General features: G+C 41.5%; 1 protein-coding gene across 1 annotated transcript in view; it reads right to left on the reverse strand.

Annotated features, from left to right (window-relative positions):
- Positions 1–3,854: 3,854 nt before the first annotated feature.
- The window catches only part of LOC116399187 (rho-related GTP-binding protein RhoQ), a 19,935-nt gene continuing 7,030 nt past the window's right edge, over positions 3,855–16,759 (reverse strand). The window contains exons 3-5 of the mRNA XM_031876147.1: positions 10,685–10,849; positions 8,527–8,622; positions 3,855–6,978 (exon numbers count right to left, since the gene is read on the reverse strand). Of these exons, the coding sequence (XP_031732007.1) occupies positions 6,817–6,978; positions 8,527–8,622; positions 10,685–10,849 (423 nt within the window). The 3' untranslated portion in view covers positions 3,855–6,816. The remainder of the gene's footprint in view (positions 6,979–8,526; positions 8,623–10,684; positions 10,850–16,759) is intronic.

The following is a 16,759-nucleotide window of genomic DNA, read 5'->3' on the forward strand; positions in this document are numbered from 1 at the left end:
CCCAGCAGAGCTCCAGAACCCGACAGACACACATATAACTGAGAGATATACAAAAGGCAAGAGATGCTATCGCCTTATATGGTAATAGGAAATGAGAACAGAAGACGCCGGGGTTGCGGAGGAGAAATCAATCAACACAACAACAACAGTTTGTAGAAAGTCTGAGCGGAGAGCGTGACCGGCAGCATATTGATCAGTGGAGCGATGATCAGAAACACCCGGCTGTCTTCACTGGACACTAATGTTGATTTGTCTGAATATGATTGTCAATGTGAGAGTAAGCTGATACTTCAAATCTGTGTGGAGCTCTGAAAATGTGACACTTGTTATGACGATGAATGTGGAGTACATTTACAGTCCAGCATTTCAGGAACAAATGTATCCATTTACAGTATGTATGGCCTGGTTATAATGTGTTCAGCACGACGCACTGACACACACATGCTGTAACAGGATAAGTGGTGTGTACTTCCTAACTCAAATACACATTAAAAAGCATATCACTCAACACATTTAAAGGTCCAGTGTGTAGGATTTATGTGTTCATTAGTGTATAATCACCCGGAACTCAGAACCCAACTTATTCAGTTGTTTGCAATCATAGAGTGTATAAAATATGGACGTAGTCTTCGTGACGTCACCTATAGATTTCCGAAGAGCTGTTGTGGGCAGCTCCGGCCATCACCATTTTGGCACTGACGACACAGACTGACCCTAAAAATGGGCAAAGAGTTGGATCGTTGGAGGACCTGAAGCGGGTCGGGTGAAGCAGCAGAGGGGACAGTAGCTGGCAACCTGAGGCGGCACCCACGTGTCACTCTAATTGGCCATGCCCTTAAATTATGCTTAACTTTAAGACTCAATATAATCTGGTAACAGGTGAGTTATCTAAAAATCCACCCCCATGTAGATGTCATGAACGGGGATATTAGCTATAGAGATCCAAAAACAGTTTTAGTTTAAGGCTGTAAATGTGTTTATTCCTGCTTTAAAGTTGACCATTTTAATATAGAGGTCAATGGGGATTGACTTGCTTTTGGAGCCCATCTCAAGAGGTCATTTCGAGGAATTGCAAGTTTTGGCACTTCCGTGTTGGCTCCATTCTCAGCACCAGAGGTTGCCGCTTCCGATTCTGCCATATGAAGCCAATGCGAAAGTGTCTTAAAACTTGCATTCTCTCTACTGACCAGCAGGGGGCGACTCCTCTGGTTGCAAAAAGAAGTCTGATTGTGTGGAAGTCTGTGAGAAAATGACTCTACTTCTCATTTGATTTCTTACCTCAGTAAACATTGTAAACATGAGTTTATGGTCTCAATCTCCAGTTTAAAGTATTCTTCAATACAGCATGATGTTCATTTAGTAAATTATGGTCCATTTAGAGTCAAATAGACCATTAAGCAGAGTATGCTTTAGGGCGGGGCTTACTGTGATTGACAGGTCGCTGCCGCTATCAGAGCCGTATACGTCATCTCTACGTCATTCCTCCACATTCCAAATATGGTAACTTCCGTTTATCGGTTGCAAAAAAACAACATGGCAATAACCGTAATCCAAGATGGCGGCAGCGAAATCGCTAAACTCAAGGCTTTAAAACGGCAGCCTACAAACTAATGGGTGACGTCCACTTCTTATATACAGCCTATGGTTGCAATCTGCAACTACACCGCTAGATGCCATCAAAGCCTACACACTGTCCCTTTTATTTCACTTTAGGAAACACATTGCTGCCCCCCTACTTTGATGATATCCCGATACTGTTCTGATAGTGGCTCTGCCATATGTGAAGAGATCCAGTAAGTGTACTTACAGTAGGGTGTAGTGGAAAATATTCCTATACCTTCCTATAGTCTTTTAATGCTGAAATAAGGAATACCGAAAACCAGGTTGTCTTTAAATATTTATTCTCTGTGCAGAGAAGGTTCAAGCATCACAACAGAATGCGTACAGTCTCCGTGAGGAAGAACCAAGAAAAAAGTGAACAAGCTTTCTTTATACAGAATGAGCAAAGGTGGGGGTCGATGGCCAATGTTACAGACATTTCGGTCTCAGACTGATAGGAACAACAATGAAAAACAAACGGCCAGCAACCAAAACAAGCGGCCCAAAGGCCTTGGCCTGGAACATTCTCATACAACACAGTTAGTTATCTATGTAGGCAAGAGAGAACTCTTCTTTTCCACAACAGAGACACGGTGAAGTTCAACAAAGTTCAGAGCAAAATTACTTATGCATGAATACAATATACTGAGTAGAAATATATACTACGTAAAAAAATTACCATTACAAGGGCTGGCCACAGTAACTGAACAATATCGTTTACATTTTGCATTGGACGTCTTACACTATTCCAGCACTTACATGACATGAACAAGTAACTCACATTGTTTATCCTCTGTAAGTCAAAGCATTCCAAAATTGGATTCAGTTCAACAGGAAATGTGGGATCCGATGCCTCATCCATCAGCTTTCTATGTCAAATAAGCAAGAAAACAGGTTCCAAATGCACGGGGCGTTCTTAGCTCTTCATGCCTAGAATCATGGGTTGCGTGGGAGGACACATCTTCCTGCTTGTACAACATCAGAATGTGATCCAAATAAACAAACAACTTTTTTTAGCATTCAGCTTTCTTCCACTCATTTCTTTACTGAATGCGTACTCCGTCAGGCAGTTCAACAGACGGTAATGTCCACTCTGTGTATGCCAGTTTTGTTTTGTGTCTCCTTTTGGGGATGGTTGTGGTCTTACTTTAGTGGATACCTTTTTTATTATTTATTTATTTTACCTTTCTTTGGTTTTCTTGATTCAAATACATTTTTCTTCCAGAATTTGCTTTCTTATTGTCTTCTCGTATACATTTTACAACAACATAATCATGTATTTTAACATGCATCTAATTACGTAACATTCATACGAATAGTAAAATAAAAACAACTTAATGTTTGTCAAAATTGTTCAGTGGTACTGAAAATTTAGAAGCTGCTTATTAATGATTTTTTTTGACCTTATGAATTAAGCCACGCAGCTCCTCTATACACAATTGTACATTAACTGCCTGTAGTAATAAAAGTATTGGTATGGGTAATTCTCGCCCTGGTATTACTTGCGATTGGATCAAAACCAGATTTCATGGCATTTTCCATCCCTAATGCAAGTTAGATAATTGAATATGTCTTGTGTTATTCTTTTACTTCTCCGGTATGGAGTCATAACTAACCTTGAGCAAAGTGCACATGAAAGTGCCCTGTAATATCTGAGTAAAAATCAGAAATGTGACGGACATTCTAAAAGTAGCCAGCAAGTGGCGCTCGCGCTGCAGAGATCAACACAACTCACCCTTTTATAGACTGAGCAGTGGCATCAAGAGTAAACTGATGAAACGTCACCAACTTCAAGAGGTTGACAAGAAACACGAACCTTTCTGAACAAAGCATACATAGATGAACATAAAGCATTTGTGTGTGTTCATTCACCTCAGAGTTGACCTGCTTATCAAGTCCACCCACTGATGTCTGACCCATGAGTATGAATGCACTTAGTTCCAGGAATAAACACTGCAGAAGTTAATCTCACAAATGCGTTCCACACAGCACATTTGATGCCATCCAAGTTAAACCTTTCAAAGCCGGCTTGTTAACACAGCAAACACATTTATTTAGAAGAGAGAAGCATCAACGGGAGAATGCATTGGTGGCTGCGGCACTTAGGTCCTGGATCCTGAGGGGGGGGGGACCTTCACACAACGTAAGCAAGCGAACACTGTCCGAGTGAGAAGGCTGTTCACCCCCGCAGTACACTCTGCTGCTCAAAAAGACAGTTGTAACAACGCAGGCGGGGATAGAGAGGAGGAGCACCATTTACATTAAAGCTTTAATCAATCAGCATAATCTGACTCATAACACAAAATTAATGCAAGTCATTTAGCAAGAGTTGGCACCTTTGATTAATATCTTTTTCAACAAACAAAAAAAAAGTTAGAAAAAGCCCAAAACTAATGCATAATAATATGAAGAGCTTGCAAGAAAAGTTCGGTCACAACCTCAATTATTATAGACATGTAGGCTTGAAACCTTTGTTGCATACAGTTATTTGGGAGCTCGTGGATATTTAAGCTGTTCTCTAAATCCTGTTTCACTTCAGATATTACCTCAATTTATATTTGAAATGGTGTAGATTGTGAGCTTATGACAAGGATCAATGAATTCTGTTTCAACTATCTATCTACCCTATAACTGATAACTTTGTATTTGGTAATTATTATTTGAAGGATGGACTTCAACAGACAGCGTTGCACCAGTTATTCGTATATCCATCTCTTCCGTTTGTGTATAAAGTCCTTTAAACGTTCTCAGTAAAGCTAGTTTGAAATTCATGATTAGGTTGCATCATTAAAACTTACGAAATATCTTAGACGGACAAGTCGATAGATACTTTGTTTTCATTATCCACGGGTGGGGGGGAATTTGCAAAGTCATTGTAGTATCAGCTGTAAAATAACTGCCAAAACATAATAGTTTTAGGTGGCATAGTGATAATCAAACCTACGTGCTGATTGTCTGTAAATGTAGCTATGACTTTGTTTTATTCATTGATGCCAAAAGAGAGAGAAACATCAGAATTAGTAGTATTCATATAATCCAGAATGAATGGGAAACATCAGATTATGCTAACCTAGCCAAAGTTATTTCACGTTAGCTAGTAATTTGGTCTAACGTTGTTGGCATAATGTGTTGTAATTCAAGGTATATTGGGTTGTTATGGTCAAATAGACTTTTTAATGGACACTTAATATAATTATTGAACAGTTTGAAAGTGGCAGGTTAGTTGTTTCGACCATGCTCCATTTTTACCTCTTTTACTCGTCTTTCGAAAGTGGTAACATCTTTGCAAGCTAACGTTACGCAACGGCTACGCCTGACAGTTACTGGGTGTAAATGGTTATTAGGAACTTATCTCAAAGTAAGAACTAGTTTGTGTGGTGCCCCTGTATTGATTAGGTGATGTGTAAATCACTTTCATTAAAACTAGGTAAAGTTTGTACGTACGAACAGCTGCTGCAACCCCTTCTTGTACCCTTTCAAAACTGTTTGAATCCGTTTCTTTTCTGTATTTCCTGAAAAGCTGATACCTGTAAGTGTTTTGGAGACCATGATTGTGCGTGGTAAGATAGTGTGCTGTGCTAATACTTGTGCCTGATGGAACAGTGTGTATCTTCTGTGCTTCAATCAGACTTTTCTGGGAGAGGGACTGTGTTTAAAAGCAGAGGAATGTGCTTTGTTGTGTCGGTAAATGGCGCGGCGCCGACTGTGCTTCATGTTGTGCATTACAGTATTGGGTCACCATCGGATTTTGATGAAAATGTTCATTTGATTCTTCGGACGTTGAATTTGAATCGGAGTTTCATTTCTAAAATGAGAGTCCTCTACTTCTAAACCTTCTTGAAGGTGATAAAAGGATAACGCATTATTGCAGGGTAGCAACAATTAAAACAAAAAAAGTAATCGGCTGACAAAATAATATTTGCACATACTAGATTTAGAGATATAGAATGATATACTCTGGATAATTAATATTTTGAAAATGGATAATAGACCTCTTCCTGATGAAGACCTCAGCCCCTAACTTACAGCATGTTTTTGCATGCCACACTATAAATTAGGGTTTTCATAAGGCAAAAACAAGACTCTAAAACTTTAAAATCATACAGTTCTAGGTCCGAAATGTGTTCTCTGAACAGCATTACACTCACTGTCGACTTGTGTTATCCCCCACACAATGCAATAAGCCTTGTGTGGTTTCATTTGCAAGTCCTCAATTGGCAAATAACTGGAAACAGACTTTGTGGGCCGACAGACTCTCGGTAGCACAAATCTTATAATTGCGGGGGGAACTGGGCCCTTATAGAGCGCTGCAGGAATGAGTCCTAAAACCCGGTAATGAGTCGGCATTTTCGTACTTCCGTTTCCCCTGTCTCGAAGTCAATGGTTTTTTTGAATGGGTCTTTGGTTAGATCCTTGGAATAAGGTCTGTGGTTAACGTTTTGTTCTACGATCTACAATACATCAGTAAATATCCCACTAAAGCGTTTACGTTTCTTATAAAAGCCGGTCGCTAACAAGTGGCTGAATGAGACTTCAAGTCAACCACCTGTCTGCCTTTAGCTTTGTTATAAACTTTTGTTTGCCACAGAGTTTATCTTTTGCAATAATCCAAAGTCCAATGGAAGAATCCCGTTAGCTTTTTGTTAGCTAACAAAAATACGTTATCCCTGCAGCGCTCTATGGCCAGAAATGTGTCCTGGCTATTGTCACAGTGTCACTTAAGTAAGCCTCTCATTATTTATCAGCTGCAGACTTTCTCCGATCTGCTCTTATATAGACAAATGCACAAATCAATAATCTAGCTCTCAAAACCAAAACACATAATATGAACTAAAAATGTAGCAGTTTTCTTAAAACTGAAATGTCATTTTGTGGTTTTTTTCTGCATGACAGCTTACATCAATTTTGTACAGGAAAATAAAATGATTAAAAATGGTTATAAAAGAAGGTACTTTAGAGGCAAAAAGTCTTTTAGAAGAAGAGACTGACTTGGGTTTTGTGCTCCTTTGGTTGTAAACTGCATCCTCAACCTGTGTTGGACAGCAGAAGAGAGTTATGGCCTTTTAAGAGCCTTGCAGCTTAAAAGTAGCTCTTGTTTTGTCCTTTTCAGTCTTTAGTCTCACTCCGCTGTCTGTGCATTTTTTTTCTTGTCTGTCTTTTGCCTCCAGTCAAGGTTTGGTTTATGGTTGGTTGCCGAATGATCTCCGGGTTTATGTATCACGTGATCAGACAGCAGTTGATGCAGCGAGGTCCCAGTCTTCTCTTCAGAGCTCCCTTCTTTTTCTTGGGAGTCAGGATTGCGATGATGGCCTCGTCAAACACCGTCTTCAGGCCCTTCTGCGTCAAAGCTGAACATTCCACATAGCAACATGCGCCGATCTGATGAGTAGAAAAGAAAGGACGGACCATCAGTCCAGAAATTCCAGTACAATAACCTGGTCAACCAGTAGTTATTATAGGTAAATGTAAAAGTACACATTGTCTTTCCTGCCCAGAGTTGTATGACAACATCTCATCTTTGTACAGTAAATAGGAAGCTAAAGCTGGCAGCTGGTTAGCTTAGCTTAGCATAAAGACTGGAAATAGGGGGAAACAGCTAGCCTGGTTCTGTAGTTAACAGAATCCTTCTAACAGCACCTGTGAAGCCCACTCATTAACGTGTCATATCTTGTTTGTTTAAGTGTAAAAACATTGATTTGTTGGGGTTATATAAACCAGACTATTTCACATAACCCCCTGTAAAATAGGGAACAAACATTGTTACACTTGACACGAATTAAACAAATGATATACGTGTATATATGTATTAATTTGTATTCTATTTAGCAGCCTAGCCGTTGTTAATGTTGTACCTAAAAATAAATGACATTATGTATGCCTAAAGCCCCTCTCAGACATGCATACATCAGCGTGATGGCAATTTTACACGATCTCATGTTTGTCACAACCGTGTAGCATTTCTGTATTGATATGTTCCATTATGGCTCAAGTCTAGAGTGAATGGATAAACTCCTAATACAACAATAATTATCAGTCTCCCTGCATAAAGAGTGGAAACAGGGGGACTATTTCTTGGCCAGGAGCAATGACTTTGCCAGGATAGTTGTTTCCCCTGTTTACGAGCCTTTATGCTACGCTAAGTTAAGCTAACTGGCTCGAGCTATCCCTTACAAAAATCATTTTTATTCTGCAGCAAATCTATTCTTTTATCCAAATTGTTGGAACTGTGTTTGAGCGGTCTGAAAATACCATCAGTAAGTGTTGTTAGACAACCTTGTTCAGAAACAACCTTTTTTAAAGATTACCAGGAATTCATGTTTCATAAAAGTTGATGCTTTTTACACGAGAGGCTAAAACTGGGGATAGTCACTATTCATGATCTGTCGAATCTAAGAAATGTAAAAAAACGGTTCTATCCATTTGGAGAATTGTTTCTGAAGCATTTCTAGTCTTGACATGGATTTGAATAGGTCATCTACAACTACAACATAGAGTAGTAGGTAATGGTAATGTCAAAGGTCAAATGCTGCAATCCCATTTTATGTTGCCAAAAATATCGACTTTATATGAGTCTAGATTGTCATTTTTGAACGTTTGACTTTCATTCTCTGTTTCTGCCTGACGGGAGCGATTCATCACAGACCACATTTGGTGTCTACGTCCTACAGCTTGGCTCTCCTCTGGACGTTCACGTTGACCCAGAATGTATTCCTCGATTCACTTCGAGGCACATGAGGTCTGATTACAGGCATTTCACTGAGGAAATAGCATTCTTACAGAGACATTCATGGGTCAAATCATCACACAGGAACCTAACTGGACCTGACAGCTGACTCCTACAGCACTGAAAGTGAAAATGTAAGATTCTAGTCTCTTTTGCCACCTACTTATTACTTGTCTTTTTCGGTATAGGACAAACATACAAACCTCTTTCGCTAGTTTCTGTCCTTGCTCAGTGGGTATGGGCTTCTCCTTCATGTCATTCAGTTTGGCAATGGTCTTGGGGTCATCACGAAGGTCAATCTGAAAGAGATAACGGGATATTTCTTAGACATAAGAAGTGGACGTAGTCACCATGACGTCCCCCATTTGTTTGTAGACTGCCGTTTTGAAGCCTTGAGTTCAGCATTTTGCCGGTCGCCATCTTGTTTTTTGGCAACCAGAAGTGACACAAGAGGGTGGAACTAAATACAACCGAATGCTGAATAAGACATTTTAAGGCGACCAAAACGTTACAATTATCTTTTAATGAACTGAAAACGAAAATACCTGTAAATAACAAGATAGCCCTGCCCTGAAGCAAAGCCTGCTTTATTGTCCATTTTCCTCTCAATGGGACCATAATACTAAATAGTGTCATGCTGTATTGAAGAGGACCAGAAACTAGAAGTATTGTCATTTTCTCATTAATTTCTACAATCTGACTTTTATTTGCAACCAGAGGAGTCACCCCCTGCTGGCCTTTGGAAAGAATGCAAGTTTTCTGCTCTTCCGCATTGGCTTTACTTTTCATAACCCGAGGATGCTGTCTGTTTATAATATGGATATCAGTTGAATACTTTGTTAATAGTTTCTCATCGACGCCTGATTTCACAACATCAAATCAGGCATTACAGCACTTTTCTCCACACTAAGCATAGCCACGAGAGCTGAACTGTATAACTGTGTTTTTTCATTTTGAAACAAAGCCATGTTGGCCCACACTTCCTGCTCTTGTGCAAAGGCGATTTCACAGCAAACCACAAGGTTCCTCACTCTTCTTTTATTTATTGCAATGCTCAGCACACACAACTCATCCCTATCTCAGTAATAACCAGCTAATGATAAATGCATCCACCTACACAATCTCACTGCGAGCAACCTTCATCAACCCTTTTCTCTACTGGTGTGATTTGTGGCAGCGTGGCTCACTGTTCGTGCGTACATATCAGCATCCAGCCGAAAAGCAGCGAGCTAGTTACGGGAACTGATAAAAGGGCAGTAAACATCAGCTGACACACAATAAATCAGACACCCACTCCATCCTCCTCACCACCGCTGGGCCTTGGCTGCACTGGCATTTGGTTGCCAGGGAACAGAGACCAAAAACCACCCACAAGTGAGCGCTCATTTTTTGGACATATGGTATTGGCAGTGGGTTTTAAGGCTTAAGAAATAATACATTTTTTAGGATTGGTGTCCTCTCTTAACATGTTCATGAGTTGAGTGATGCTTTGATTGAAGATCACAAGACATAAGCCCTGCTTTTGTAGCTTTGCATAATTAAATTGCTGGTTTAAACATTTGTGATTTAATGATTACCTTTGAGGCAATGTCTTGTACCAAGCCACATACCTTTCAAACCTGTATGAGCCAGCTCAGCCTGAGGACCCCAGCCAGGTCTCTACTGGCTTGCCTGAATAAACTAACTCTTCTTTGCCATGGCTCAGGTTTAAATTGTAACACTACAACATTGTAATTATGTGTAATTGTAATGTGTAATGTATGGTGGTGTGATTGTTGGCTCAATCTGTCTCTGTATTTTGTGAAAACAGTGAGAAAGGCCAATTACATTACAAGGTGACATTTTTAAATGTCTTGTTTTGTCTGCCCAACAGTCCAAAACCCAACAATACATGACGAAGAAAAGCACCACATCCTCCCATTTGAAAAGCTAGTAACAGCAGTAGTTTGGCATTTTTGCTTGAAAAAATGTAAAAACAATTAGAAGATCTAACTTCTCTTGTGAGGTTTTGTGATTCTCCATGTCTTCTGTGCATTATGCAAACCTCCTTCAGGATTTGGAAACATGCCCATGGCAACACAACCATGGTGCATATTTGTCTCTGAATTTCATAAATTGCTCTGAGGGCCTCAGGGGCCTCTTGAGGTTAAATTCACATTGTAGCTGACAGTGAGCTTGTCTGATCCTCAACAGTAACAACAGCAAAAAGCCAAAGTCCTAAAACTTGACAGTTTGTCATATCATTTTGATACAGGGTAGGTAGAGATGTGATATTGTATCCAAGAAAATATACGAGTACAAAATCACACATAAGCAGTAATTTGAGGCTGAGCGTGAAGTAATGGTGTATTCCGAACTCACCTGGGTGCCAATGAGCAAGTAGGGGACACTGGGTGCATACTCCTGCAACTCAGGCACCCATTCCTCACGCACGTTCTGGAAACTGGCAGGGTTTACCACCGAGAAGCAGATAAGGAAGACATCGGTCATCGGGTAGGACAGCGGCCTCAGGCGGTCGTAGTCCTCCTGGAAGAGGACGGGACAGGAATAGTTACCATTCGGGGTCAGGGGAGGACAGATAGGTGAGCAGACGTGATTCATTTCCGTTTCTCAACATCTGAAAATTACTGCTCATGAATTATTAAAGCATGTGAAAAAGGAGCTCTGAACACAGACAGACGTTTACTCATGTGCTCAGCTATCTCCTTGGCTGTTTTATGGGAATGATGTGGAATATTATGACAGGAAGGATACGCCTGAAGAACAGCACTTTGGAATTGCGCTATGAAGAGGAAAGACTGTGAAGAGGATGATCTTCATGCGAGAGCTGACAGAAATGCTAACGGATTACTTTCTGTCCTTTTGCACAAGGCATCGTCACAGGACACCGAAAACCAGACACACTGCCATGTCCCATATTTGTGCGGCGCAAACGGCTGATTCACACATTGCCCTTTGTGCGTCGGATCAAGTGCCCTCTTGTCCTCGCCGAAGATAAACCCTCTTGACAGAGTGTCCGACTTGCACACACATATGAATATTCACGACCCTTCCGACTTCTTCTTCTAATGGCACAAATCTGGATGCTTGTCTGCCTGCTAGCTTGAAGACGAGGGCGATCAATGGATCTCCAGTAATTCGATATGACTCAACCAGACCAAATAGGACCAAGTGAATCAATCTCTCTCTCTCTGTTGTCTGGGAAACTTTATTGCCCACATCCCTGAAATCAAAGCAAATTGGATCCCACTTTGCCAGAGACGGTTGTAACAGGGCGACAAAGCACTGGAATGACAGCCTTTCATTCCGATGCCTTCAGCGAGTCCCATTCTCTGCCAAACACACACTAAACAGTCCAAGACGATCAACCCCAGAAACAAGTCTTTCTCACACAAACGCATTGAGGGGAATGGTTATGCAAAGGAGCTCAGGATTCTCCAAACAGCAGTAGAACAGCCAGGCGGAGTGTGTCATCTTTTGTTGCCCGTGTAATGAATTCAGGATATACCGACTTTATATTTTATCGGAGTAGATGATGAAAACGGCGTACAAATCTTCACGCCCGTGCTTGTACTGGAGATGACTGCGCTCCACTGGAGTGGGTCAAGTGGATGCGAGTCAAAAATGTACGAGCTGCTCATCCTCTTACTTCCAAATGATTAGAGTGTTTCACAGCTCGGCACATGCAGGAATTTTAAATCATCCTTTTGAACTTCTTCGAGTGCCAGCAGGTTGGAAATCGTCACATGAGATGATTCAGTGTTTTGACAGTCAGAGTCATTTGAGTAGCTTAAGTGTGACCGACAGCTTACCTGACACTATCTGAATTCCCTTATGTGGTGAATCAGTTATGAATGCAAACCATCTGGTGCTCCGTGCAGGCTGAGGCAAAGGATAAGGATGATTCGCAAACACCATGTGACAAGTCTGACTTTGAAATATGGTGAAAGAACAACATAAAGACCTAGATTTGTACTAAATTCACTGAGACACGGGCAGCGTGTGGTGTCTATCCCTTTAAATACGGTGCTGTGTTGCACTGATAAATGAGCAGGACCGCTTTATGTAAATATTGGATTTTTACGTGATTTTTGCATTAATGTGTTGAAGGCATTTATTCACTGGGTTAGACCAAAACAGACATTCTTAGCTTGTCATCATATCCATTAACAATTATGCAATAGAAAATTGATTTTTCCAGAAAATGTACTTTATATATATTTAAATATATATATTGACATTCTGATGTGTTTTTTACATACACCCTGATAGATGTTTTTATCATGCCTACCCCTCAATAAAATACAAACCAGTTGTATGTGTAATATTAATGTTTATCCTGATATAGTTTATTATCTGAAAATAAAATTGAAACAATTTTGCCAATGCTAGCAGCGTGGCTAAAACATTTTTGATCTTTATCGTAATGTCTCGACAACTATTGGATATATTGCCACGACATTTATAATCATTATCGTTCCCCTTTGGGAATTGTTATAACTTTGGTGATCCCGTTACTTTTCCACTAGCGCCATCATCAGGTCAACATTTTAATTTGTCCGATACTTTGCTTTATGATCTAATACCTACAAAACTAATGGCGTTCCCTACAGCCTCAGCTGTAGCCTACATTGCGCTAATTAGCAAATGTTAGCACGCTCACATGCTACACTGAGATTTTGAACATACGCGTTGACCATCTGCGTGTTAGCAATGCTATTGCGAGCATGTTAGCGTGCTAACATTAGCACTTAGCTCAAAGCAGTGCTTTGCCTACGTACGGCCTCACAGAGCTGCGAGCATGGCTGTACTCTCTTTCTGTCTAATCACATTTTTCGTCAAACAACCGCTTCCGAGGTCAAGAAAGAACTTTGACGATCATTTTAGAATTTTTCTAGATGAAATAACTAGATAGGAGAGTATGTTTGGTGCTAATCACGCTAATGAAATACCTGAAAGATACAACAACCTGTAAAGACTTTAATATATTTCCTACAATGGTCTAATATAACCGAAAATATCGAAGGGGTTGTACGTTGGTATAAACGGTAGAGCAAAATCTGTAACAGTCAACATATTTATATTGAGACAAACCTAGACACTAATGTTATGCAGTGCCTTTTACCCTCTTGGGGAGAAAATGTAACAGCACGTATGTTTTTGCATTCATACATTATGTGCCTTCGTCTGCCCCCAAAGATACACTATATCCATCACATGGGATCAGGTGTGTGTGTGTGTGTGTGTGTGTGTTTGTGCATGTGTGACCTTTGATTGCACAAGTGAACCCTCCGATCCCCCGGTGAGCCGCAGACATAAAGGAACACAGATGTAAGCCACTCAGCAGTTTACTGTAAACGGGCCCGGAGCTTCTATGAGACCCATCTCCGCACATTTCTCAGCACACCCCCGACACACTACCAAAGACAGTGTGCCCACTAGCCACTCAAGAGTGTATAAGGAGACACAGCCAGGACTGTGTACTCCCACGTAGCTCCGGGCGCTCAATCTCGTGTTTGATCAGCGCTCGGTCCAGAAATGTTTACACTCAGGCGGCTGTGAAAGTTTCCAACAGATGTATATATCTGACATGTTAGTTACATTAGTACGGTTTATGAGTGCATCAGTGAGACATTGCACGGCAGTCTTTCCAAGGTGGTGCAATAGATATGATGGGAGGAAAGAAAGGAATGAAAGAAAGAATACAAGAGGGGCTCCTCTATTAAATGCTAACTTCTCTCCATCCATTTCCACCAGGGCTGCGTCTTCATTCAGGCCACCGTGTGACTCTGTTGACTCAGTGACACCTGGGTGCAATGATATCAGTGAGTCATTCCCTCGTCCCACCGCTCTCTCTCTTCTCTTTCTCCTTTTCCTACGCCTATCGTCTCCTCGGGGCTCCGTAAACCAGAGTCGGAGACGCCTGCTCCCACATGGCCGCCGGGTGCGAACGCAAGCCCAGACACAAGATGCTGCTATTCACAAAGTTCGCCTCTGATCTGCCTCTGATCTGCACATTTCGCGGAGCTGGATTTAACCTCAGGGATTAAAAAAAAAGCTATTTATGCTCGTTTTAATTTTACTGTTGATTTGAATGGTGATTAATGATCATTAATCACAGCTTGAGCGCTGATGCACTTTGTCTATTCATGCCTGTGCGGTGGGAACACATCCTGCCACGCTCCTTTCAAACATCCGACAGTTTAATGTTGCATTTAATGGCACTTAATGGCAGTGGCACACAAACTGTGCACGGCACGACATAAATTAAGACCTCTTTATGAATCATTTGAGGGAATTATGAATCTCTTTTCATGTAACTCATTTCCCCTAAAATGTTACTTAATATACTACTTTAGGTGGGAAATATGATATGAAAGAATATTTTTAAAGATGGTGGTGCTGAAATAATTTATTGATTAGTTAAGACAAAAGAAATCACTTAATTAAAATTTTGAAAAATATTTAAAGGGGAATGCCATCGATTTCACACAAAAAGGGTTCGTTTACTCACAATGGGAAATACTACTCCAACTATTGTGCTCAGCATGTGGAAACAGCTGTATAATGTCTTCTGTGACTCTGAAGTCCCTGATGATGTCATCAGGGCGTGTATCAGCCAAACAAAACTGCTTACAGATGAGGCTGATAATATACTACACTTTTCTTATGACGAGACCAAAACTAATGATGACTTTATCCAACTAACAATTATTGTGCATGTATCCAGAGCTCGTATTCCTCTGTGCCATTGAGTTCCATTGTTGTCCAAAAGCTATGAGAAATGCATCAGTGAGCCACGCTGTTGCACTGAGTGTCCCTTCGTTACCACAAACACACACACACACACACACACACACACACACACACTGCATTTCATTTTGAATCGATCACACTCATTTGAGGACCAAAATGTGTGTGAATCCGCAGCTTAAAATAGTTCCCAACATATGCATTATTTTCTCCCGTTTGAGTAACATTTGATAAAAGCTACACTGCCCAGCTGTTTAAGGAAATTACCGCACCACTTTTAAAAGCTAATTAAATGTTTGTAACCTCTTTTTTAAGTTTCCAGTATTGCAGTCAGAGCTCAAAATTATTTGGAGATGGAGAAACACATTGTTGTATTTTGTTCTTTCTCATAGGATTCGTTTCCAATAACAAACATACAGCTTCTGTTACACTAGCTGAGCTCTTTGATGAATGTACAGTTGGCAAGCAGGAAATTGTGCTATTGGTTGCATCACGGGAAGTGTAAGATCCGGTGTTTTCGGAGTGTGGCGACTTTATGGAAGTGCAAAACTAAATTGCTGGAGTGCCCCTTTAATGGAGACCCCCACGGCAGACTGGTGGGTTGTCCTGCCCGGTTTGAATTACTCTTGGTAATTCGGTATTTCACCTAGACAACATTTTCTAGCATTTTCTGACATTGTCAGACAGACGAATCCATTAACGTAAAACCATTTCCAGTCCAACCCTCACCCCCATCCCCACCTGCCACCCTCCCACCCCCACTGGGACGTCTGGGGGGGTCACTGGGCCACTTTGGTTTGCTGAGTCAAAAAGGACTCATCGGACTGTACCAAACAGTAACGGGGGAGGGGGTAGTGGGTGCCGTGAAGTGGTTAAAGTGAAGTACAGCTTGGGGGTCACTGGGGCATCGGGGGTTCGAATACCATCCCAACTCCTCAGTCCCTCTACCTAAAGCGTCTCCATGGCGGCCACGGCACTTAGCATCCGCTTCCTGTTTCCTCCTATTCCTCCTCGGGCAGCGGTGCTAGATTTCCTTGAGTGCAGCAAGCAGCAGCAAGAGGAGGATGATTGAATGAATAAGTAAAAGCTTTCCCCTCTGTTCCCTCGTCACATTCGGTGAAACAGACTCCGCAGACCTTCCATATGGAATAGTTCAATAGGCGGCGGCTGGAGGGAGCGACGTGGCGAGCGCGCAGACAACAGCGGGGCAGGGCAGCGGTATCATTACAACGGCAGACCAAGCACAGCGGCAGGTGGGATTGTGTGGCCCTGACATGTTAAGGGGCTTGTGTCTGCAATGGTGCCGATGCCCTCGTGAAACAGCGAAGCATTGTGGGGCCTCCAGCCGTGCCAGGAATATCATTATTGGGGGGGAGTGAAGCCAGTTGAACATGTGTCGCCCAGAGGCCAGATAGTGGAGATGATGAGGGGGGAGAGTTTGACATGAAAGAGTCATAAGTTGGAAAAAAAAGAGAAAGGAAAATGAAACTGAGAGGACTGAATTAACCAATTTCTGGGCAATTCCACCCCCCCTCTCTTCCTCTTTTCTGTCTTCCTTTCTCTGTCTCCCCCTCTCTCTTTGGGGCTCAGAGTCTTTGATCAGATGCTGCAGCTATAAACATTACCAGCTGGCCTTGTGCTCCACATAAAGAGGTCAACGGAGTCGGGGCTGTGTGTGTGGGG

This window comes from Anarrhichthys ocellatus, unplaced genomic scaffold (assembly GCF_004355925.1).
Source record: "Anarrhichthys ocellatus isolate YVR2014 unplaced genomic scaffold, GSC_Weel_1.0 scaffold104, whole genome shotgun sequence".
In the NCBI taxonomy this organism is placed as follows: domain Eukaryota; kingdom Metazoa; phylum Chordata; class Actinopteri; order Perciformes; family Anarhichadidae; genus Anarrhichthys; species Anarrhichthys ocellatus.